At 36.5% G+C, this 26,096-nt stretch overlaps 3 protein-coding genes across 4 annotated transcripts; 2 read left to right on the top strand and 1 right to left on the bottom strand.

Moving 5' to 3' along the window:
* On the top strand, positions 1-6,909 carry LOC103336816 (26S proteasome non-ATPase regulatory subunit 13 homolog B). The gene is made up of 6 exons (XM_008239918.2): positions 1-305; positions 2,713-3,159; positions 4,017-4,097; positions 4,708-4,904; positions 5,043-5,142; positions 6,370-6,909. The coding sequence occupies exons 1-6, from the start codon at positions 156-158 to the stop codon at positions 6,553-6,555; spliced, it is 1,161 nt and encodes a 386-aa protein (XP_008238140.1). The 5' UTR covers positions 1-155; the 3' UTR covers positions 6,556-6,909.
* Positions 6,910-9,998: 3,089 nt separating this feature from the next.
* SUV2 (protein dimerization) lies at positions 9,999-21,226 on the top strand. The gene is made up of 12 exons (XM_008240083.2): positions 9,999-10,436; positions 10,856-10,894; positions 11,617-11,735; positions 11,889-11,998; positions 12,079-12,440; positions 13,406-13,474; positions 15,407-15,489; positions 16,007-16,345; positions 16,429-16,535; positions 17,813-17,970; positions 19,102-19,298; positions 20,666-21,226. The coding sequence occupies exons 1-12, from the start codon at positions 10,137-10,139 to the stop codon at positions 20,928-20,930; spliced, it is 2,148 nt and encodes a 715-aa protein (XP_008238305.2). The 5' UTR covers positions 9,999-10,136; the 3' UTR covers positions 20,931-21,226.
* Positions 21,227-21,890: 664 nt separating this feature from the next.
* Positions 21,891-25,415, bottom strand: LOC103336815 (disease resistance protein RPM1-like). 2 transcript variants are annotated; one of them, XM_008239917.3, is made up of 2 exons: positions 25,276-25,415; positions 21,891-25,108 (listed from the first exon to the last, which is right to left on the bottom strand). In XM_008239917.3, the coding sequence occupies exon 2, from the start codon at positions 24,998-25,000 to the stop codon at positions 22,142-22,144; it is 2,859 nt and encodes a 952-aa protein (XP_008238139.2). In that variant the 5' UTR covers positions 25,001-25,108; positions 25,276-25,415; the 3' UTR covers positions 21,891-22,141. The 2 variants fall into 2 exon arrangements, with proteins under 2 accessions (XP_008238139.2, XP_088898219.1); XM_089042093.1 differs by having other exon boundaries at positions 21,891-25,103; positions 25,276-25,399.
* Between the last annotated feature and the right edge of the window lie 681 nt (positions 25,416-26,096).

Raw genomic sequence — 26,096 nt, 5'->3', positions numbered from 1 at the left:
GCACATACACGGATAAAAGCGCAAAGATTTTTCGTCACTTTTGTGTTCTTTTCTTTGAGCACAAGTTAAATAAGGTGGTTTTTGGGATTCGTATAAATACAAACCAAACAAAGCCTTAGGTCTCCCAACCCTCGCAAATTCTCTCCGAATCAGGCATGGCCGCGCTGCAGTACCTGGAGTCGTTGCGCAACGCGCATCCGGAGCTCTCCGATTGGTACAATTCGCTCGCAGATCTGTACCAGAAGAAGCTATGGCACCAGCTCACTCTCAAGCTCGAACAGTTTGTTGCTCTCGCCGTGTTCCAGGTCTGTTTCCCACCCCAATTTCTGGTTTCTTTGATGCTTATGCTTCAGTGTGTGGATGTGTGACTGTGAGTTCGGGAATTTAGGGATTGTGAAATCCTTAGTTTGGGGCTTGAAGTGTTCTTTGGGTTTTGTTGCTGAGTTAGGGTTTTTTTGGGAACAGTAATGGGAAATGGGCGTTTGGATGACAAAAATAAATTTTTATTTTTATTTTTATAATTTCTTTTCTGGAATTAGGGTTTTCTGTGGTTACAATATAGTTTTTTTTTTTTTCTGCACTTAGGTTGGAGATGTTGCTTAGTATTGGAGAAAATGCAGAAGTTACGGGGGAAGAAAGATATGGATTTTAATGCTTTGGTTGCATTAAGTGAAACCCTACTATAAATCTCTGAAAGCTTGTGCTCATATATATTTTTTCACTCATTTTTAGGTGATTTGAGTAACTAGAGGTCAAAGAAATGGGTTATGGATTCTAGTTTTGAGAGTTCTCAGCAATGAGTTCTTGTAGATCCTAGTTTTTTAATCATTAGAGAGTGGTTTAACCCTGGGGTGACATTTTTTTTTTCTGGGTTTTAATTTCCTTGGAACTCATTCTAATTAAATCTAATTTTTATTTGGGAGGGAACTAGTTGGTTTGAAACTGTTGATCCGTTCAACTAGCATGGATTGTGGTCTATCCCAGTGGAAAGCCTTGACTTGCAGACCAGTGGTCTCAGGTTTGAATCCCTTTGGCACCTTGGTAGTGTGTGTGAGATAAACTCTCCTCCTCCTGGTAGTTTAGACTATCACTTGTACTTAAAAAAAAAAAAAAATAGCATGGACTGTGGTCTCAATGCATCTATGATCCTGGTATTTTTGTTGGTATGCATACATACATATGTATATTTTGTTGAATAATATGACTCTCTTTGCTGCCTGGAGGAGAGGACAACGTAGGATGTTAAATTAGGTTCCTGTATTGTGGGTATGGTGTTGTGTGATTATAGCAAAATTGTTTAAAGTGTTTTGTATTAACCATGTATTATATAGCAACTGATGGCTCAAGTAAAGTAAAGTTTAACATGTAACCTTAAGCTACTAACCAAGTGCCTTTACCAAAGTTGCCCCATGCTCTGTGTTTTTTTCTCTTTGTCAATGTATTTTTCACCAGATGCGAGGTTTTCGTAGATTAAGATATCAAATTAATTAGATTGGAGAGTCTTAGCACACAAATGTGGCAGTAATGGAAACTCCAAATTGTTTACTGTACAATAAATGAACTATATAAAGGGGCTATCTGACAATAATATTTTTCTAAGAGCTTGTATTATGACATATTTGAACATAATTTGAGCACTTCTTGATTATAGTTGCCCCAAATGTGAGGTAATAAGTATGATAATTTGTCTACAATTTTCAATTTCTGTGTAGTGCTTTTATCACGAGATATTTATTCTTAACAATTAGGCATGCATGTAACTTGATTGGCATTTAACCAGATTAGGCATGCATTAGTATGGAACTAGGTGTGCTACCCTTATCCCATGGACACTCAATGATTGCTTTGTAAGTTATTAGGCCTGGTTTGTTAGGGAGGACTAGACTAGACTAGACTAGCAAAATGCCTACATTTCATGTGCAATCAAGGCATAATATGGATATTGTTGTCTAACTTGGAGGATGAAGGAGGACTATTCATAAGAGGTTGATGACTAAAACTTATCTCTCATAATCCCACCAATTTCAAGGGGATTAAGGGGATAAATTTTAGTCATCAACCTCTTATAGATAGCCCCATTCCTCCTCCAAGTTAGGCAACATATCCATATTATGCCTTAAATGCACATGAAATGTAGGCATTTTTCTAGTCTAGTCTAGTCCTCCCTACCAAACAAGCCCTTACTGGTCATGTTTAGCTTCCTTTGTGCCTTCTAAATATGACATGGCGAAGAAACAATCTTGGTTATGGGTGTGTGTCCTAAGGAATTTAATTTTTGAATTTTCTTAATCAGGATAATGTTATGTTACAAACTTGTGCATCTTGAAATGAGATTATGTTGCATTTTTTCTGTTACTTTGTAGAAATTGTCAACAGAATTGATGATACCTACAAAGCTAATTTGCATGGGGGTTTATCTGGTTTTATGTTTTCTCATGTAATCCATTTGCACGAAAAATCTCATTAACTTACCAAGTTTTGTTTTTTAATCATTGAAGTGCTGAATCTTTGTTTGCCAGATGATTTTATATATGATTTTTTAATGCTAAAATGGTAGTAATAGAACATTTTGTTGCTAACAATATGTCTGGATGTAGTGCAAGTGTGTTCTACTTGTTCTTGACAGGAAAGAATTCCAGTAGTATATTTCTATTTTCTGCATGTCTCCTTCCTCCCTGCATCTGACTTTTTCATCTTATTATTGAATATCAGGCTGGCGATGCTCTGATACAGTTATATCACAATTTCATCACTGATTTTGAGACTAAAATCAACCTTCTGAAGCTTGCACACTTCGCAGTAATTGTTTCTCGGCAGTATCCAGAGAAGGAAGCTGCTATCAATTACCTTGAAGGGGTGATTGAGAAGCTTCAAGCCACTAGAGAGCAACGGATAGAGGAACCAATCCTTTACATTAAGATGCAAATAGCAATATTCAAACTTGAGCAAGAAGATCAGAAAGAGTGCAAAAAACTTCTAGAAGATGGAAAGAGTACACTTGACAGTATGACTGACATCGATCCATCTGTATATGCTAGCTATTATTGGGTTTCATCTCAATACCATAAGTTCCGTCAGGAATTTGCTGAGTTCTACAAAAGTGCTCTTCTTTATCTAGCATACACATCAGTGGAGTCTCTCTCAGAATCATTTAAGCTGGTACGCAGTTATATAATCTTATAGCAAACCATTTTTCTTTTGCAATTCCTAAGTTTTACAGCCCATCGCTATTTTGAAATTCTATGTTATTGGGAAGGCTTGAAACCTGTGGTTGCATACTTTAGATGAATGGTTTCTTATAGTTTGTATTTTCCATGCCTGGATTCAAGTCTTCCAAGGCATTCGAAGATAGGCTTTGTCTTCTAAATCTTTTATATACCAAATGGAAAAAATAAAAACGAAAAGGAAAATCTTCTACCATCTGCTACAATTACTTACCAATATGATTGTAAACATAATCTGAACAGTCCAGTTTAGAGAATGCAACTTAGCATAAAGGAGATATTGGGTAAAATGTGGAATAAGGTCAATCTCAGGGAGCTGAATTTTAAGCTCTTGAATAGGAATGGTTTAGTATAAAATTTATCCATCATATTATAGATTGATGAAAGAGGAGAAAACGCATTCATTTTTGTTTGTCATTTAATTGAAGATTTCTATTTGGTGAAAACCTGGAAATATTTGTTTTATACATGAGGATTTCTTAGAGAATCCAGTTACTTGGTTAAATGGAGTTGTGTGCATTGTTTTGAACATGGACTTAGTTCAATCCATAATTAACTAAGGATTTCACACTTGCCTTTTATCTTTTCACTGGTTCAGTATATATTTGAAAGATTTTGGTTTGGGCACAAATGATAGCCTCTATCGACAGTAAGATTTATCTTGCAGATCCTATGAATTAATTGTCCATATGTGGCTCACTTAATTTTACTGCTGAGTAGCCGTTAGACAGTTTGCATCTTTTAATCCATGATGTGATTTTGACGGTTTAATTTGCTTTTAACGTATGTAAGGATTTGGCATTTGATTTGTCCCTTTCTGCGCTCCTGGGAGACAACATCTACAACTTTGGAGAGCTGCTTGCACATCCTATTGTAAGAACATTTGTGCATAATTTCTCTCTCTTTTTTTTTCGCTTTTATATTACACTACTTAAAGAGTTCCCTTTAAAGATAAACAAGATGTTTTTGTTGCTGTATTTGAAAACAAATATTAAAACATTGGATTTGAATTGATCAGAAATGAAGATTGCAAGGCACATTCTTGTTGATACTGCTATTTATTTTACACTTTACAGTTTGGCTTTATTTCCACTCTCCCAGCTGAGATCACTAAGTATGACAAATTACTATTAATTTCAACTGCTATAGATTATCACGAAGTGTTTGAGTCTCCAACTTGACTTTGTGCAGCCTATTATGTGTACATGCTTCTTTACATGGATAAATAAGTTTGTACATAGTGTTTGTACAATGGTTTAGAGAACCATGTGGTTTTATGATCTGAATTCCCTGTAGTACCCCACCGAGGATGCCTGCACCCTCCTGTCCATTTGTGTTTTTTGGATGACCTACAGCTTTTATAGATATTAATTATGTATCTAGTTGGCAGGTGCTTCTTCTGAAGTGTGTAGACCTCATTATATTAAATTGTTTTTCCTGCTTTTCTTTTCTGATAGATGACTTCTTTTAACAACTTATGCAGATTAAGAGTCTTCTAGGGACAAAGGTAGAGTGGCTTTACTATATTCTTCAAGCGTTCAACTCTGGTGATTTAGTCCGTTATCAAGAATTATGTCGTGTGCATAATGCTGCTCTTAGAGCTCAACCGGCTTTAGTTGAAAATGAGAAGAAGCTTCTGGAGAAGATTAACATCCTATGCTTGATGGAAATTATCTTCAGGTTAGCATGTTGTAGATCATCCTTCTTCTTTTTTTCTTTGGTCAATGATCATCCTTTCAATTGTAATCTGTGCCAGATGAGAAATTATTCTTCTCTGCGTCCTTTTGAATTACCATTAAGTTGACATGTTCCTTGCAGCCGGCCATCTGAAGATAGGACTATACCTTTGAGTATCATTGCAGAGCGTACGAAACTTTCTGTCGAGGATGTGGAGCATCTTCTTGTGAAGAGTCTTTCTGTATGTTCTTCTTTTCTGAGAACTTGATGGACAGTGAATGAATTCAGATTTTGATATCTTTATTAATATTAGAATCATCCAAGGTGTACAGCCCCTGCCTATTCAGATATCCCTACTTATGTATCTATGCTAATAAGGAAGACTCCAGTCTTATGGTCATGGTTATCAATATATGACTCTTGAACAAGTAAAGATTAACTACCCTACATTGAAGAAAAGAAAAAAAAAACTTTTAGTTTGAGAGACTGAACTAACTTGGTAAGAGGGCTAGTATTATAAATTTGGCCAGATGAACATGGTATATCTGAACATGGTATATCTGATGTATATGGTATTTAGCGTCCAAACCTTATTTGCACATATCTAGTAGGTTCCATGATTTATTTAGTTTTATAGCACTGGCCTTTGATATTTTGTGTGTACTTTATGGGTATGCAATACAGGTTAAGCTGTGCACATGACGAACATGAAAATGAGTTTAAATAATTATACATATATAGCATTTATGTGGAACATTATTTTACATAATGATTTAGTTTCTGTTGCTTTAATTTTTTGAATTAATCAAAATATTCCTAAAAGTAATAATCTTTGGATATATAATTATTTTCTTTGAATGAAATATATCCAATTCTACGATTGCATTCATTTGAGTAGGAATTATATATCATTTTGTTGAAACATGTGTGAGGTATTTTGTCGAAGTGTGTCCAACCAACCCCCTCTCTTCTAGAAGTGTTTGTGCTACATACAATATATCCTAATTCTAAAGTTATTGATAAATTCAGCATAGTAATGGCGTGTTTGTTTGCCAGTTAAGATAATCGGATCTCAATGTTTTGGTAGTTGTATAGCCATCTTGCATGATCATTATATTAAGGAAAGATCTAGAATGGAAGTGATGTTCTGGCTTTGTTCTTAACCCATCATTTCCTTAACTTCTGTTATGTTGTCTTTTCAGTTCCCTTTTTTTTTTTTTTTGGGGTGTTGTGGGGAATGATTTTCCTTATGACTTTGCTTTTGGCACTACTAAGAAATAGAAAGAAAACAAATACCTTATCAAATTTAACCGAGATAGAATGCTCCTTGTGTTGTCTATCTGGTCGTTACATGATATATGGTTTATGGTAATGGTTCATCTGGACAATTGTATGTTTGTAATTCAGAAGTCTTTTTTGTTATTGTGAATTTTCTCAATTGAATAATTATAGGAGATGCTTACTGCAGGTTCATTTGATTGAGGGAATAATTGATCAAGTTGAGGAAACCGTGCATGTGTCCTGGGTGCAACCAAGAGTTTTGGGAATTCCACAGATCAAATCGTTGCGTGATAGGCTGGACGGTTGGTTGGACAAAGTGCATACAGCTTTGTTATCTATCGAGGCGGAAACACCTGATTTGGTTGCATCATGAGTTAGGTCTCTTGCTTTGTTTTCTGCCTTTGGTGTAACAAATCCTAATCGAAAAAAATGTGAGTTTAAAATGCAAGGGCGGCCAAGTAAACAGTAGTCTCCGTTAGTTGAGCACTTGGGCCAACGTTTTTTATGCTGCTTTTCATATTGCTGATGCTTTTCTTGAATCATTTTCCTGGAAGGAGAAGCCTCATGTACTGCACTTGGGACTAAATTCCATTTCATATATAGGTGGCATGCCTAGAGACATGGTGAATCAAATTCAGAGATGGCTGTGTAACCTTAAGCGATATTAAACTATGTATTTGGAATATTTCTTAGATTTTTACCGTAATGTGATGATCCACTTTATGCAGCTGAACATTGCATCTGCCTTATATCACTTCTCTCTATTCTCTAACTAATGCTACAGCATTTTGCTTCTCATTGGAAGATTTTTATTCTTTGGGGTTCCATTCCTCAATACCAAACGGACCGATTCTGGCGCTGATTGATGGTTCTGCAATTGAAATCTTCCACAAGTGCTCAGCTGAGGACCAAATTTTGAGTAGCTTAAGATGTCCAACCAGACCCATTTACATGTTCGAAGTTCTCTTATGCTCTCAAGAATTTTATAGTGAGGGCCTTATTCAAGGCTTTTAGATGAGGTTTAATCTCTTAACTGTTGGACCAATAGATGAGGCCTTATTTTTGAACCGTTGGATCAATAGATGGGGTCATATCTTAACCGTTGAATAAAATTCGTTAGTTTGATCCAACGGTTAAGAGATAGAATCTCATCTAAGAGTCGCCCTCACTATAGAATGATTCCTTATGCTCCCTCTTCCTTTCTATCACCTGTTCGAGAACTTCCCAAGTGGGTGGTGGGTGTCCATTGGCTTCGTTTTGGTATTTGGTATATTGATCTTGAGCAGGCTGAACCAGAGTGGGTGGTGGGTGTCCATTGGCTTCGTTTTGGTATTTGGTATATTGATCTTGAGCAGGCTGAACCAGATCTTGATCTTATTGATGATGCATTGTTGTTGTAAACCTTTTTTTTTTTTTTTTCTGTAGATAGTTCAGATTAATTAGTCTAACAATAGTAAATATTTTAAAAAATATTTAAAAAAAAGTTGTTTTGGTCAAGGAGAATTATGAGCTAAAATGCAAATCTATTAAAAAATATATATATAGCCGTTTATAGCCATTGGTCTCACTTGTAGCCATTTATAGCCGTTAGTTCCACAGCTTTTGAAAAAGTGGGTCAGCATGGTGGCAAACATGCTGTTGATAGAAGAAAAAAAAAGTCAAGTATGACTTTCTACAGTCGCAATGCAAGTGAAAGACCAAAACATGTGGGCTGCAGCTTTTCTCCTTGCGGGACCCATTTGGTTTTAAGGGCTTCAACCAAGCATATAGATTTAGCTAGTGCTCTGGTTGGGTTTTAAGTTTTAGAGCCTTAAATTTGTACCATTGTGGATGCTTTTTTAAAGGGCGCTCGGATCAAGTGAGAACAGCTATGTGAGATCCTTATATGAGAGTCAATCGCAATCGTTGAAATGCATCTAAACGGTTTAGGAGAAAAGCAAGCTTACGCTGCAAACGGGTAGGTTGCAGTTTCCCCTTAGGCCATGTGTCAAGTCGCACCTATTTCGAAAAAATGAGTCTTTGTTCTTCCTGACAGTCGCGCCTTTCTTCTCAATGAATTTATGAATTAACCCTAATCATAGCACCCAAAATTTCACCTACCAGACATAATTTTGTGTATTCCTTTCTCTTGTGGCAGAAACTCCTTGGTCTACTCTTTCTCTTTCACTTCCTCTTATGTTGTCGCATAACCTCCCTCATCTAGTCTTTCTCATCTAAACGTTTGAATCGGTATGTTTCCCTCAAATGCCATCTCTCTGTAGTAGTTGTGTTTGCAAAAATATAAATTGGCTTCAGTTGCTTTTTTGTGTTGTGTTTTCTAGTTTCTAGTAATTTGTTGAAGCATAGTAACTCTTTTTTAAAAGTTTTGTTGTGGTTTAAATATTCTTTCATTATTCCAAAATTTGGTTTTTGTTGTTGTTGTTGTTGTTGCAATTCTTTGTGGTAATTTGTCTACATTCACAGCTGTTGCTTCATCCCCTTTTTTTTTTTTTTTTTTGGCATTCTACTAATTGGTTGTCTTTTCTTCAAATTCCAGGAACCTTTATCTGTTCCTTATTATAATCCTACTTTGCCCATCTAGTGGTGTGAGTGTATGGCATCATTTTGGTGATTTAATGGGGCTTGGAAAACAAATAATAAGTACCATTAGAAGTAGAACGCAGAATAGAAAATTGAATCTTAACTGTGAATATGAGATTATTTGGGATGCATAAGGATCAATGCATCTTGTAGTAGGTATCAATTCTGTATCTTAATGTGTTGAAAATAGTGTTGGTAGGTATCAGTTCCGTATCTTAATATGTTGAAAATAGTGTATTAGTTATGTATCTTAATGTGTTGAAAATAGTGTTAGTAGATATCAATTATGTATCTTAATGTGTTGAAAATAATGTTTGTAGGTATTAATTATGTATCTTAATATGATGAAAATGTATTGATAATATTGTGAGTAGGTATCACTTCTGTATCTTAAATCCACACTAAAACTCTTAGCCCACATTACCACAATTAACCATAAGTCCAAACAAAGCCCATGTGCCCAACATAATTGAACCCTTAATGCAATCTATAAGCCTAAACAAACACTACCACCACCACCATTTGAAGAAGTTTTGTCGCAGCAACACCCATCACCTCATCCATAACAGATATTGGAAAAACATAGTTTCCAGCGACCCACCTACACATAAAAGCTAACAAATAAATGAAAACAACTACTTTGATAAAGAACATTGAGTGATTTGCAGCAACCTCTGTCGAAGACAATGCAGCCCCAAGTTTAGAGAACATGAGTAGTGTTAGAGAGTGGAATTTGAGAGAATGATTTGTTTGAGAACACCTAAAAGGGGTGATGAGCTTCAATATGAGAATGACTTAGAAGAAATCTCCACAAATTGCTTCTTTTTCAATAACCCAATAGAAAAGGCAAGGAGAGAGGAGGGAAGGAGGGGCAATGGCGCTTCTTCCTTCTCCCCCATCTATGGAGTTTTTCTTTGGGATTCACATAAGGAGGGAGTGACTAGGATTTTTTCTCTCCTCCTTTCTTTATTTGAAACCCTTTTCTTATTTAATGAGTCGTTTATCTAGTTTGGTTAAATGCAAATTAATTGATTAAGTTGTTTTAATTTGTCTTTTTGGGTTATGACACCGTATTTACCCTTGCTATATCATTATTGATTTTGTAAGTAATTTAATTTAATCAATTTTTTTTTCTTAAGTGAGGTTAATTTTTCTTGGTGAAGAGGTAAAACCGAAAAAGGAGAAAAAAAAAAAAAAAAACAAACAGCTCAACCAAGCAGGAAAAAAGATGAAACAAAAAACCCTTATGGGGGGTGGCTTTGCCTTATGAAAAGTCTCTTGCTTGTATTTACTCCAACTCAAACGATCATCGACGCGTAAAGTGTGAGTTTGTGAGTGGTTTGAAAATTGAGTGTGTGCAGAAGAGTGAAGACGATGAGCGAAGAGCGATTAGAAGAAGACTGGGACACAGATTTCTTGGAGCAATTGATCCAAGTAGAAGAGCAAGCCCTCTCTTCTCAGCACCCCAAACCTTCCAAACCTCCTCCTCAACCCCCCCATTTGCTGCCGTCTTCTTCTCACTCCAATCCCATTAGGGCCATTACCTACTCCCCTCCGCGAGAGCTCACTCAGAGGTCCTCTTCCAATGGCATTTCCTATTCTGCTCCTCCTCCTCCTCCTTCTTCCAGTAGCTGCCCTGAGCTTGAGAAAGAACTCGAAATTGCCCGCTTGAAGGTTAGGGCTTCATTGCATAGCTGTATATATTTATATGTATACATGAAAAGTAAATACCGTTTTTTGTTTAAATTTTTTAAAAATCGATGGTTTATTAGTATGTAACAAATTGGGTGTGTTAGTGTTAATATTTATGTGGCATTGGCCATAGTTGATCAAGAGATTTATGTTTTGTTTGGTTGCTAACAAAAGGGTTTTTAACTCAAATGGTCCCTAAATGAGGGAAAATAGATGTCAAGGAAACAGTTTTTCTTCTTCTCTAGAATCGTTCTGCATCTTAAACTCCTTAATTTTCGTTTGAATTGTATGTTATGTCTGAATTTTCGGCTTATACTTTGATTTCTGACCTGGGTTTGAAGAATAAGTAGAAGTTTTGTTGTCTTGTTTTTCAATCAAAGTTTGATGAATCTTAATTGCAGAGGGAGCTAGGAAATGTCTCGGAGAAGCTTTTGCATTTGGTACGTTTATTTGTCACCTGCAATTTCACTTTTGCTGCCACAAGATTAGTGCTTTTGTCGTTGGTTTGCTTGTGCTGTAGTTATTCCAAGTCATACTATAATGTAGTTTTGGTAGAAGTCTTCAAATAGGTGAACTTTTTCTGTAGTGTTATGCATTTTAGTCTTGTTCATTGGTTTTGAAATGAAAAATAATGTCATTATACAGCTTTCTGTACTTAACAGTTGGAATTACATGTTCATACCTAAGTGAGCTTTTTATGGTTTAAAAATTGGCAATAACAGATGATTTATATGCTTCTCCTTTTCGTTTGTGTGCGTGTGTGTTTGCATTTGTGTTTTCAGGATGTATACTTGGAGTGATGTGCATGTTGTCTTTGGCTGAGTTCTATAATGGGAAGCAATCCAAACTTAATGCTGTCTCATATTCTGAACTTTATTATACCACAAGCTATTTTATTTTAGTTTCAGAAAATTTGATGTTGGTATGGGAGAATGAGGTGCTCTGTGTAGCTTTTATTTATATTTTTTATGCCGTCACACAAGATGCTATATTTTACAACTTTATATGAGTGCATATGAAGAGCATTCAGTTTCTATTTCTGATAGTATCCAGTTTCTCAATCCATTGATTTTTCTCATTATTTTCCATCATGACATTTCGGTATTTGGGATTTATTTCTTATGAAACTATCTATATGCAATGAATTGTCCTATACTTGCAGGAAAAAGAGTTCTCTGAACTAAGGAAGGAAAATGACAAAAAAGATAAACAGCTTAGACTTGTAACTTCAATGAATGAAAAGAAAGATGCAGCTGCTAGGAACTCTGAGAGTACAAATTTGTAAGTAGAAACTCTTTCTCTGTTGCATGGCATTGGCCTTACATGGTGCAAGTATAAACCAGTGATATTTTCAATCTGCTTGCCTGTTGTATATTAAACTAATCACGCTGAAGGGGTGCTTTACATTATCTTATGTTCCATTATTATCATAAGGTCCCATGGCAGCCGGAAATCTGGAGATGTCCTGGTCAATCATGAGGTTTCTCGACAATTTCAATCTGCAATGTGTTCAAGTGATCAGCCTGGCTCTCGTATTAATACTGGTGAGATAAGTTGGAGATCATCTTCAATTTATTTTTGCTGTATTTTCTGACCTGTCTTTATTTATGGTGATTTGTGCTAGATGTGCGAAACTCTAAAGCCCCAGGCGTTCAAACTGATGAAATTGGTGCTGTTCCCCAAGCAATCTCACATGATGATCTGCAGACATATGATGACCTCTCCAAGAAATTACTAGCTATCTGGGGCTCTCCAAATGAGCAAGAATTGGGAAGAAATCTAATTTGCAATTTGCTTATGGCTTGCCAAACAGATTTCCATTTTCTTTTTGGGTGCATTGGTATGACAATGCCGTCCAAATTAACAATGGACAAGCTGGGAGATGATAGCTCTTCTATTGCAGCTTCAAAGTACTATTCACAAATGTCTCATACTCATACTCCAGAAGCTGAAATGGTGTCTCATCTTTATTCTGTCTTGACCAAGGTATTCTTTGATTATGTAATTTCATATAACTGTTTAAACAGGAAAAGTCTTGAGATTGTATAATTTATTAAATTACTACCCTAGATTACAAGGCAAGTGCCAAAAACATAACTTGAAACTTCTGGTGAAACTTAGATGTGCTGATAATGATCAGAATTTGCTCCAAGATTTTCATGACAACCTCAAAAGGATCATTATTTGTTATATGGTTGGGGAAGGGATTAGGAGGGAGGATGAATGATGTTTGCTTCTGTGTTGTAATCATTTTTCTTTTAGTTTGGACATGGAGATACATCTTCATTGGATTGTTTGACTATTTCAGAAAGAATTTATGGCTAGAAACAAGGAAGTTGTAGATTTAAAGGTGGTGTTAGCCTCTTCTATTTAAAAAAGGGTGTTAGTCACATTAGATCCTAGTGTTATTCCACCCTGTGCACTAATTGTCAAGTGAAGTAATGAACAGGCCAATCTATCTGGTCATCATACATTTTGTTGGACTTTGTTTATTTCATCTTTATATGTATTTCGTGGGCTTGGGTTGATGCACAATACATGAGGGGTCTTCTCACAATGTTTTTGTTTCATAACCAAGTAAATAGTAAAATCTGTGTATCATTGTTAAACTTATATTTAAGGGATAGTTTTATAAGGGACACCATGTCTTATCGTATCAGGTTGTCTGTAACGGTACAGATTATTTTTTTTCCTTTTTTCTTTTTCTTCGGTGGTAGAACTGCTTATGGTGATTGAACTAAGTTCTCTTATACAGGCCAGGTCTTATTATGCTACTTTATTTAACCTTTGATTTCTGTAATCTTTATGCCATACATGTGCAGTGGAACTTAAAGAAAAAACAAGGAAAAAGAATTAGAAAATCCATTCATATAGTGTTGCGGAGATGTTGTTCCTTTTTTGTTCTAACTTGGATATGAGTATTTTGTATCTGTTGATTGTTCTTTTTGCAGGCTAAAAGTGGGATGGTAAAGTTGGAGGATTTATTTCAACCATTAGTCAACCTCTGTAGTCTTGAAAATGTAAGTTGGTGAATTGATATGCTTTGACTTCTCGCAACAATTTCATAGATGTTCTACTTTTATTTTTGTTATCCACCAACGTGTAGTTTGAGTAAATTGACATTACTCTAGATTCAGTTTATCCTATGGATTGGGAGTTGGGACCACATACTGTTCAATAAGATGCATTTTCGGTATGTTTGATTTAAGAAACTTTTGATACGCTGGGTAATATAATTATGGTTTTACTTCCTAGAGGATGTACTCTTCAGGGATACTCATTAGTCTCTTTTATTTAAGCTAGCCTGTAGTTTTGGATTAGATTGGCATGGAACTTCATCTAAGTTGGACGATCAAATTAATTAATAGAAAATTGAATTGAGTTAAATCCACCTGATACATTTGGGGATGTGTTGATTACTGATATTGACTTACTAAAATTGAAAGTCTGTAGTTGTCTGTTAGGATGTGATAGGTCCATGATTTTAAAAATATTGGTGTTTGGGGATTTTAAATGTATTGGTATTAATGACATTGTTTTATTTATTTATAGGAAACAACAATTTTATTTAAAAACCAATATGTACAATCGGTGAACAAGAAATCCACAAAAATACAGCAATCAGAACCTTTAAACTAAGACACCACTACCACATTTCACTTGAAATAAATATCTCTACAGTACTACTGCTTTCCAATACAAATAGATAAAATGAAGGGTAAACTCCCTAAACTCTGATGAAGTAGATGCCCACAAGGATGCCCAAAACAGAATCCGATCTCATAACTGATCTATCTCATCACCCTTAACATTATAAAAGACAATCCTATTTCTTTCCACCCATACTAACCAAAAATCTGCCACATAGTACATCTTCCCAGAACTTCTCCAAATCACATGGGAAGGTGTGAAGATAGAAGGAATAGAGGGATTGTCCAGAAGGTGCTTTGAGAATGATTTACATGAAAAAAAATCCTGAAGGCTTCAAACTCCAAATCTCGTCTGCTCTATGAGAAACCAACACAATAGATTTTAAACTTGACAATTGCTATGACTCGTGTATGTTTATTGCACAGGGTGAGGTAACATTGAAATGAAATTTGACTGGTGGAAGTTTTCTAATGTTGTTTTTTATTGGTTAAGGAGTGACACAGACATGCAAACTTTAGCCAAAGGCTGGACCACACAAGTCCTCTATTTCTGTAATTATTCTCCTTTTTTGTTTCAATTTCTTAGTTTTCTTAACCCTTAAAACTTTTTTTATAACAATTTTACTAATTACTTCGAATGTTTTATGGCTAGGGTGAGGGCTACTTTCTTTCCATCCGTTGTTTGTCTTTTAACTTTAGTGCCTAGCCCTTACCCTCCACCATGGAGGGAGGTGCCACCAATATGGTCTCACATATACTTTTGCCTCCTTATTAAGCTCAACTCAGCTAACCCTTGTTCCAGAAGCAATTGTTGTTGGTGTGTAGTTTACTTCCATATGGATTTTATACTTGTAATGCTTGTGATCTTAGAAACTTGAAGTGTTTCTAAGAGCTATCATTAAAAATTTAATATTGTACTGCTAATTCCATATGTTTTTAGAGACAAATGGGTAGCTGCCATCAATTTTGGCACCATTGACATCTTTACATCTTCAACTGTTGATACAAATTTTAAGATTGATAACTATTTCTTTTGTTAAATTATTTAATACTTTATGTTCGCATAATTGCATTTGGAACCCCATTGCCTTGCTCTAATTTTGTCGTGGCATGTACAAGACACTATTACAACATGATAAGTTTTGTTTGTCAGAATATTCCTGCTTGCAAGGCCCTCTAATTTTTCATATCATTTTGTAAGTCCACTATTGTATGTCACCATTGAATGAAGTTTCATAAGTTCAGTATGGTAGTTATTTCCTTAAACTCTTTCAGTTTGGTAATCAGTTATTTTTGGCATAGGTTATCATTGTTCAGGCGTCTCTACATATACTGCATGTGTATCTGAAGCACCTGATTAGTCTGGAAAGGCAATTCGAGGGAAGGTATATAACGTACTGTCTCATTTGCTCTTTCTGTATTCCAGTTTGATTTTGCACGAGCGAGAAACCTATGTGATTGTATTGCTGATTGAGTGATCCCCTTCGACTGCTTTTTTTAAAAATGATTCTACTTTAGAGTATCATCATTTAGTGTTCATCATATGTCTACAAGGAACTAATATAAAAATATGTAGGGTGCCATAGCCCTTTTACAGAAAGAAGTACATAAAAAGCGTTAGCACGTATATAAACAATTATTTCCTGAAAAAAGGATAAAAAGAAGAGATGAACAGATGTGATTGCTAATGTGCCATCCCTGCTACCACCGTAATGGGTTGGAGATTTGAAGAGATGTGGGTTCACTTAAATGTATATTTGTGTGTTTTGTAAATGAAGCAACTAAGTTAAGTTTTCCTATCTGCCCCTTGGCAATGGAATGAAACATAGAATATATATATATATCATGGTCAATGTCATGCTTATCAACTTTGATTTGATTTTTCCAGTGCACTCTACTCAGGGTCAATGTCATGGTTGAAGGACTTCACTGTAGAAACAAGATTGTAAATCCTCATGGATCTGAAGGTGCAAATAAAGGAGCCTTGTTTTGTGTGAACATGGATCAGATGTCTTATGCATGCTCACTTGGAATGAAATTTTCGTATCCCGAAACTCAAAGCAAGAATGGAATTTGGAATAATGGCATTGCAACTTTGTTTTCTCATATAGACTGGGTTTCTCTCTTTGAGGTGATCCTACAAACTGCCATGAAGAATTCAAAACCAGGTGTAAGGCTAGAAGCAGTCTCTATTATGAATATGATTATAATGAGAAGTAATCCCTTTATTGAGAGGGAAAAGTAAGAATCAAAATTTCTTTTTTTGTTGAGATTTCTATACTGCTACTTTTCCTCATTTTCTGATGGAGTCCCATTGGAGGCAGGTTTGGCCAGACACTGGTATTTGAAATTCTTTCACATTTGCTTACAAAAGCAGCTGGTTTTGAGGTGCGAATACAAGCCGTGCAACTTCTATATATGCTACTGAATTGTAAGTTCACATCAGTTTAGTTTATTCGTTTTGTATTTTGTTTTGTTTTTACAATAATTGCATGGAGTTGGAGCTTATAGTGATTATAATTGGTATTATTGCTTAGTGGAACTACGTGTAGTTCAGTTTATTTTTTTAAGAAACATAAATTTATTGATAGCGAAACAGAGTACTATCAAAGTGGACAAGATATCCACCTCATAATGTAACAAAGAATCAATGAAAGAAAAAAAGAAAAGGAAAAGGCAACCGAACAACCAAACTCTGACTATTACATTGTAGAGTTTGTCCTATAATGCCTCCATCCCTCCATCCCTCTCCACTATAGCTTTAAAAAATCCTAATATATTCCAAAACTTTTTGTAATTTTTTGATTTTAGAGTTTCATACATTTCATCTTAAATTAAGTGTTCCATGCACAATTTTTCTGTTTCTTCAATGTACAAATTGTTGGGAAAATTAGTCCTCATCATGACAAAACCAATGGAAAGATAAAAAGAAACTGCACCAAGATGACAATGAGTGAAACGAGAGAGTACGCCAAGAATTTAACGTGGTTCGGCAAAAACCTGGTCCACGGAGTGTTACCATCTTCACTATGAGAGAAATACAAGTACAAGAATCCTCTAGATGAGAACAAACCTCCCTTTATATAGCCATGGAAGAAGCCTCTAGATGCATTGCACCATCCATGCATTTCACAAACCAATGCACCAAATTCCATGAACCATGCACATACAAAAAATGCATGCTGACCACCATCCACAAACAGTGGATGCATGTACCATGTGGAATAAAACTGTAGTAGAAAATGACCGGTCATATTTATATGTGTAGGGTCACAAGAGACCGCACTTATGCATGCTGACATAAACTTGTATTAGAAAATTGGCCCCCCTCGTCATGACAAAACTGATGGAAACATAAAAAGAAATTGTGCCAAGATGACAATGAGTGAAGCAAGAGAGCACACCAAGAATTTAATGTTCTCACTGTATAGTGCACATTATATGCGTTCATAACATTCTATGACCTTAAACCTTTCTGTTTGCTGGTACTGTTCTGTTTTAGGTTCCGTCCATTGTTTAAACATTGCTTTTTAAGCTCTTTTTTCCCCTCTAACTGGTAGCCTTCTACTGCTCGTTTATTTTGGTTGGGTGAAGCCTGAAGATCTTATTTTATTAGAGCTAACCTTGAGCAGCCTACCACTCTGCACAACTCAGCTTCCTTGCCTGTCTTAAACCCTGAACACCTTATGTTTCTTTGCTGATTTGAAGGTCCTAAAATACTGGTCAAGTTCTGTTCATATTATAAAGATGGGAAGGGTGCTGGTGCTATGGTTGGTGATGTAGGAGATGCTTCAGCTTTCCAGAAATATAGTATGATCCTTCAAGGATTGGCAGATTGTATAGCTTGCTGTGGAAATGGTTTACAGGTAGGCATCCCCCCCTGCTTTTCTCTCCTTTTCAGTTGTACACTTTTCTTGAAGTTATTTATTTTTTTGCTCTGCTTGTAGATATATTAGTGTGTAGATTGACCTGTTCTCCTATGGAAGAAAACTGTTGTAGAAAATGACCTGCCATATTTATATGTGTAGGGTCACAAGAGACCACACTTATGCATGCCGACATAAACTTGTATTAGAAAATGACTTGCCATACTAATCTATGTGGAGTCACTAGAGATGAGACTGAGTGATGTGTTATCTTTTAGTTGCCATACTAATTGCTTTTGGTTTCACAGAACTTATGTTACATTGGTTGTATGTGCACTAAAGTATTTCCAGGTAGTCTCTGTTCGAATTTCTAATTGTGCACCTATTCCTGAAATGGCCCCCACCCATTCATGCTACTTGCCATTCATGTTACTTGCAAACTATCGTAGTAGCTTTTGTTCAAAAGAGAATAGAAGCCTCATCTACAGGCTTTAAACCTTATCATCGACAACAAACTTTATTCAGTCCTATATGGAATAGGATGTAATGTAAATTAAAAAGTGAATCATCATGCATTTAGGCCTTCTATTTGTGTTATTTCTTTGTAGATAATGCTGCATTTCGTGTTGAAAGTTGAGCTGGGATTTTATTTTGTTGCCTGATCGTCAATTCAAAATGTCTGTTTTGCTGTCAAAGTCAAGAGAAAGGTATCTTTATAAGCTGAGAGATTTGAAAAGTCTTTTGAAAGGATCCTTGATTAAAATCTCTGCTTGTTAAAGTAAAAAAATTTAGTTGCATTGCATCTGCTTCATCAATAACCATATTTTGGCCTCACCTCTGTCTGAATGGCATTAAGAACTTTGTTTCCCACCCTGTCATGTGTGGTATACCGTACAGTGGGATTGCCTTCTATATTTAACTTTTTGTTTTCCCGATCTTATATCATTCTATCTTCAGTTCCCAGTTTATGTATTTTTGATTCACTGGAGGGCTTCTGGGCCTTTGAGTTACACAAGAGAAGGTGGAGGTGCTTCTGTCACATCTCATAAACCCTCAAACCTGAGTTAAAGGTTTATGTTTAGTAATATGTATTTCAATATATCAACTCCTTTCTTGTTATTGTATTTTCAGGAACTGAAACTTCGCAGAAATTCTATTCTTTTGCTGGCTTTCCTATCCTCATCTGAAAAATCTGGCTTCGAAATACTTGTGGCTTACAAGCTCTATCAAGATGCAAACTTTCTAATGTTGATTTTACAAGTTTTGATATCAGAGGTAGATATAGAAGTAGCAGTTAATGCTGATCATGCACAGGTTTTCAAAGAGAGGTAATTGACGAGTAAGAGGTTTCTAGATGCCCTTGAATTTTATACGCTTATTTTTACTTAGATGCAAGAATCAAACGTTCTTTTCTTGGGCATTACTTTGCTGAGTTCTATTTTTCTGTATTCTACTTTCATTGTAAGTGCCACTAAATATCTCATAGTTATTTGGTGATATCATGGTTCTGGTAATGCAGTTTCACCTACCCCTTCTGTCTTCTCTATTCCTGATTTCCCTTTTTCCTTCTTCTGACATTGAAATGATTTCATAATTACTTGTTGTATTGTTATATTGGTGTTGACTTCATTGTAGTTCAATTTGTGTGCTAAAAAACAAAAGGCAAAGAATAATGCTTAGTACACACCTTTGACCACATTTAACAGACCACCTTATGTGGCAGCTTATGTGTTCATGTCATGTCAATTAAAATGGACAATTGTATTTTTTTCTTTAATTGTCTTTTATTAATTTAGGGTATTTTTTATAATCTTTCACCTTTTCCTCTCTGACCCTCACTCCTCTCTCCTATGATATCTTCGAATTTCAATCTCCCTGCTCTTATCTCATCCATGATTTATGTTTTTTTTGTTTGTTCGTATTACTCTTTGGCACTGATCTTTCTTTTCTGCATCAAGCACCAAAGGCTATACTTTACCGGAATCAATGATGTAGATAGACAAGTGGGCTGGGTTGAGTTGTTGATATAGTAGATCCATACAACTGAAAAATCATTTTAGTTTAAATGCTATGAGTCATCAAAGAGGCAAGAGGTTACTTGGTTGGCATGAAAGGATACTTGTTAATTGTCTTTCTTCTGTTGGATCGTTTTCTCCAATGACAACAATTTCATTTTATTGGTCCTTGCAATAGCCATGGATGGGATCAGTGAATGGAGGAGAAAGGGGGAGGGGCAAAGTCGGGGAGATTAGAAGAGACAGGAGAAGGTTAAAAACAAAAAGAATTAATTAGAATCCTAATAAAAGACAATTAAAAAATTAAAAAACAGTTTTCATTTTAATTGACATGGCATAAACATTTAAGCTGCCACATAATGTGGTCAATCTAGTGTGTACAAATAGCATTACTTGAAAAGCAAGTGGTTCCTATTTTTTATTATTTATCAGAATGCTTGTACAAATTCAAATGCCATTTACTAACCATATGAACAATTGTACCCACATCCTAGTACATTGTAACAGTTGAATAAAGGCTATCCCACATAATTTATGAGAACTGAGATTTTCTTCCAGGCTTCTTTCTGCATCTTGCAAGGAATACATGTCATGTGTCTCTGTGGAGTACGTTTACATGACAAAAATGGCCTATCTATCTCTTAATTGTTTGCTTATATTGTGAGGGCATTGTTGTGTAGGACCTTGCTGATGCGGGAGGCTCTAATACTACTTAACAGGCTGGTATCAAACCCGATGTATTCTGCTACTGTCTTGCGTTTATTAACAAAGAGCAGAGACATGGCCAGCTTGACCATCGATGTTGCAAACAGGTTGTCCAGGAAAGACCAGATATGTGACAAGTTTGATGGCATTGCAAGGCAGATGCGGGAGTCTGAAATTGTAGACCTAGCTCGAGTGTTTAAGAAAAGGGTGTTCACATATTTAGGAGATAACCTATCATAAAAGGTCTTGTGCCCGTTTGGTTAAATTTATTTGTATATTTGTATGTATCAACAGTAGACATGCAAACAGTTGTCATCAGCTGTAGAGTGCAAAGTCTGGTGGCAGAGTTAGGTACGGTCATTCTTTAGACGATTAGCCCCTCAGCTGGAAATTTTTTGATACACCGGCACTGGTTACTCAGTTGGAAAATTTTGACAGGTATCGGTGGATAATAGATACGATTCCATATTACCTTTGTAATGATCAAATTCCTCCTTAAAGAAAAAGAAATGTAGCTTCTACTGGTTATTTTGGTATTATTGGATATGAACTATAATATAACAGCCTCAACCTCAAGTTGAGAGAGGTGGTACGGTACTGTAGAAAATGTATATTTTGGCATGTTTAGTAAGAGCGTTCCAAATCCAAGTATTACCGGTAGAAACTTAAAACTAACCAGTGCCTGTAATTTAAAGGTGCGATTGAAAGACTGAAAAAGAAATATAGAGTGAAAGGGCCGGGGCACAGTAACAATTCGCAAGTGACAAGCAGTCATCTTGCTCAGGCAGGCAAGTTGTTGCTAGGAGGTTGCGGCATCGAATCCATACAGCCTCCGGCTTTGGATAGTGTAGACTAGGTCCCCTCTAACAACACACTAGCCAAGCAACACCTTAGTAATTCTCCAAGCTTGAGCCAAGCAACACCTCAGTAAATCTCCAAGCTCATTGTCAATCCCCAGACAGATCACCCAAAGCAGAAAAAGAGAAAAATAAGAAGAGAAAAAAACATTATTTAAAATGAGCTCTACTTGTACTACCGTTATTGCAGAACATTGCTATAGTTTTTGAGAGCTTCCTTCCTTTGAACATTGCTATAATTGCAACAGAACTAGGGATCAATCAGATACTAATACTATTTACAGAATTAGTTACTGTGGAGATACTGATAGGATTGAGTTGTTAAGTTGCATGGGAAATGAAATTGGAGAAACAATCAGATACTAATATTACTTACAGATCACTGCAGCTTCACACCCATTTTAATTTGTACAAGTTGTGCCATATGCTATACAGACCTACCAGTTTATAACTACCAGCCACAGGTAATCTCTCTGATCCTGGACCCAACTACATTACGTATTAATTTACAAGTATTTACAGATACAAGTATATATAATCGTATTTACAAGGATATGTATAACCCCATTCCCATTCCCAGTCGCAGCACAAGTATCATTTCCAGGACTTCCAACGAGTTTGAAGTTCATGGCTAAAGGGATTGCTGGGCAGGGGACAGTACTCCCCATCAGTCATGCTCTCTATGGAGTAGACTTCCCAGCCACCTTCTCTCCAGTAAGTTGAATAAACTTCTGGAATGTGGGAGACTTTCCAGTTATCTTTTCCATCTGTCCTAATCGTCTTCATCAAATCCACCGGCATATCAGAAAACTCGAGAACTTTCAGCTTCGTTAAATGTTCAATCCCTGATGGCACATTCTCCAGAAGCTTGCAGCGTTGGATGCTTAGCTTCTCAAGAGAAGCCATTGCACCCATCTCCACTTCTATGCATCTCAGTTCATCAAACTTGTCCATGCTTAAAATCTTCAACTTTCTAAACCCATCAGCCCTGAAACACAATCTGTCGCCAAGGAATGCTTGACATAATTCAAGTTGAACAAGATTCGGAATGTATCGCAGATATATGAGTGGATCATCCTTCAACTGACTCCATTTCAAAGACAATCTGACTAGGCTGGGAAGAGAAGGAATCCAGTGGGGTAATGCGTCCAAACGTCCTCTCATATACAGCCGCTGAAGCAACAAAGGAGGAGAAGGTAGATGTTGAAGATCAATGATCTCGTCTTCTTCGACTGAAGCTATAGACAGGGCGCGAAGATTTGTCAGCTTTTCAATAGATGAACATAGAGCCTTCCCATCTTCTTTTCTCAATTTTAAGAGGCCTAACCTCCTAAGTTGATTTAGCTTCCCAAGCTCTCTTATTATGGTGCCCCCATCTTGGTTTACTTCTATGAAACAAAGCTTCTGTAATGCTTGCAAAACTCCTATGTTTGACATGACTTTAAAACCCTTTTTTGAATGAAAATGTTCGTAAGATACAAATTCATGTTGATATACCAGAAGATGGCGTAAACGCTGGAGCTTCAGGATCTCAACCGGAAGTTGGTTGACATTGGAATGCTTAAGATCTAGAGTTTCTAGACTCTGAAGCCTCCCAATAGATCTGGGAACAGTTTTTACCTTTGTTTCCCTCAAGCTCAGGTATTTCAAATAATACAAGTCCACAACTTCAACTGGAAATTTTTCCAAAGGTGAGTTTTGCAAGTCTAACACATTTAGCAGCCTAAGACCACTTGGGAATAATTTAGAGATGGATGGCTTTTCAGAGGCACCAAACATAAACAGGGAACGCAACTGGGAAACTGACCTGTTAGGCTGAACAATTTGTAGCGTGCTATGTATTGATAGGCGTCTAGCTCTGTCAAACCATTGCAAGCTTTGGTCTTTCACAATTGTGGTAAAATTCTGATCTCTTGACTTGGAGATGATGATCTCACGCAAAAGGTCATGGATCCGACATGTTTTGACCCTTCCATCAGGTGTAGTAGTAGCCACTTGCATTAGGCTTCTATTCAAGAGTTCATGGAGATAGTCATCTGCTACTTCTTCCAGTGTTTTTCCCTCCTTTGCTTCGATGAATCCCTCTGCTACCCATAACCGGATTAGTCTCATTCGTTCAATCAGATGATCCTCAGGAAAGATGCTCAGGTACAAGAAGCAGGATTTGAGGTAGTATGGCAAATCGTTAAAGCTGAGTGAAAGAACTTTTTTCAAATCCTTGAGCTTGTCATTTCCCTCAATTTCAGCCCCAAGGCTGCGGCCAACCATATCCCACTCGTCAATTCTACGTTTATCTTTTGTTGCCAACACACCACTGATTGCAACAATTGCAAGGGGAAGTCCCTCACATTTTCTTAAGATGTACTTACAAATTTCCTCCAAATGAGGAGGGCATTTGTTCCACTGAAATGCCTTTCTGCAAAAAAGATCCCAAGACTCGGGAGGAGGTAAGGGCTTTAAGTTATAGGCCTTACCTTCACATAGTACACCCGTGGTGGAGGCTACATCTGCATTTCTTGTAGTGAGCATAATTCGGCTGCCACAACCATTGCTAGGCAGTGCATATTTTATAGCATCCCATTCATATAGATGCCATACATCATCCAGAACAACCAGGTACCTCCGGTTTTGCAGCAATTCCTTTATTGTTGTCTTCAGCTGACAGTTATTCATGTTTGCCACGATTTGTGGAATTCGTCTTCTGATTGCTTTAAAGAGTTGTTGAACCATGTCTTTGAGTAGGTCGCCAAATTTGAAGGACTGATTAACAGTGATCCACGCACGGACTTCAAAATGCTTCTTCACTTCTGGGTCATCATAGACTTGCTTGGCCAAGGTGGTCTTCCCCATTCCTCCCATTCCAGCCAACGAAACTACTTCGCGGCCAGAACTGCCATTAAATAGCCACCCCACCAGCTGATTTTTAGGCTCATCAAGGCCAACAAGATCAGATTTATCTAAAAGAAGGGCATCTCCTCGACAGTCTTGCCATGTATTTCCTGCACTGTCGTCAGATCCAGGATTTTGTTCAGCCTTTCTGAATTTGTGACGAAGTCTCTTGTGAACCTCACAAATCTCTTTGATTCTTGAGTTGATGGCTTGCAACTCGGAACCAATACGGTAACAAGCTTTGGCATTCTTAATACAGCAACCCAACCTGCATATAGAGCCAAATATTCCTCGACTGTAATCATGATCATGCCCCTGGAGAAGAGTATATTCATCTAGAATGTCTTCAGTTTCATGAGAAATATCTCTTAGTTGCTTCACCCAGACTTTGAGTTCCTCATCACTTTCCTGCAGTGCGTCTGCGATCCTTAGGAAGGCCTTCATCCTTTCCAATTCTCCTCTCAGATACACAGCTTCTTCTCGAACTCCTCCAAACAGGTGTACATCCTTTTCGAATAGGGTTGCAAGCTTCTCCAGAAGAAAGTTAACAGAACTCTCTGCCATCAATATGGATTGTTTTTCACTTCATTGCAACAGTCTAACTTGTCACTCTGAAATTGTATTGCAGCAAGACATTGGCTGCATATCCAAGTGACTTGGCTAGCTGCTGCACTGCATCCAAGTAAGTCCATTGAGTTCAATCCCTGCAGTTTTATACTAGTATTTGTGCTAATATAATATTCTTTGTTACAAAGCCTAGCATAAACGGTTAAGCAGGCTCCAAAAAGTAAAAGCGACTAATTGATTTGATAAAGGGAAATAAACTTGTTGGTAATTACCTAAATTTGGGAAGTTCCAGTGAAGCTTAATTTCAAACAGCTGGTGGGCAATTTCCACGAAACCCAGTTTACATATCCCAAATTTGTGGGAATAAGATTGTTGGCTCTTTTCTTTTCTGTTCCATTGATGACTAGTAGTCTAGAATGAATAAGGATAGGGCAGACAACATATGTGTGGGCTGGAATACTAGTGATCTTATCCAAGCTGACATATATTACTTCAAATGAATGCCAACATCAATACATATAATAAATACACACGCATTGGTATCTTACATCAGGACCCTCTTCACAAGTAATTGAGAAGATTGACTGAGGAAAAAAAATAAGCATTATATTTATTATCTGCGTGTGTGAATTCACAGAAGGTTGTGTTAACAAATATCTTCTTAAGTTTTTATTAGACATGGGGAGATTCTCCGATTAGTATTTTATGTTAAGGATTGGTTACATATTTATAATCACCACTGTTAGATTGCTTTTATGTTGCATATTAAATCTACCAACACATCTAATGAATGCAATCCAACGCCCGAGAGTAGATATGTAACCAATTCTTAACTTAAATATTATTGGAGAATCTCCCATTTAAGAAGTGGTTAATACATTCTATACGTTATTTGAAAGTTTACTTTCTAAGAGCTACCCAACAGCTTCCTATTTCTTTTCCAAAAAAGACACATTTTATTAGTCCAATTTAGTAAATTACCTTCTTTTTTTGACAAAAATGTTTAGAAAGGGGATACAAACACTAGACCTTAGGTGCTGGGGTAGCTATTGTTGACCACTTCAGTCGTATTTCGCTTGCTTTTATTTTTCAA

Source organism: Prunus mume, linkage group LG7 (assembly GCF_029339155.1).
Source record: "Prunus mume cultivar Tortuosa linkage group LG7, ASM2933915v1, whole genome shotgun sequence".
Classification (NCBI taxonomy): domain Eukaryota; kingdom Viridiplantae; phylum Streptophyta; class Magnoliopsida; order Rosales; family Rosaceae; genus Prunus; species Prunus mume.
Note: the sequence above shows the minus strand (reverse complement) of the source record. Positions and strands in the feature narration are given on the sequence as shown.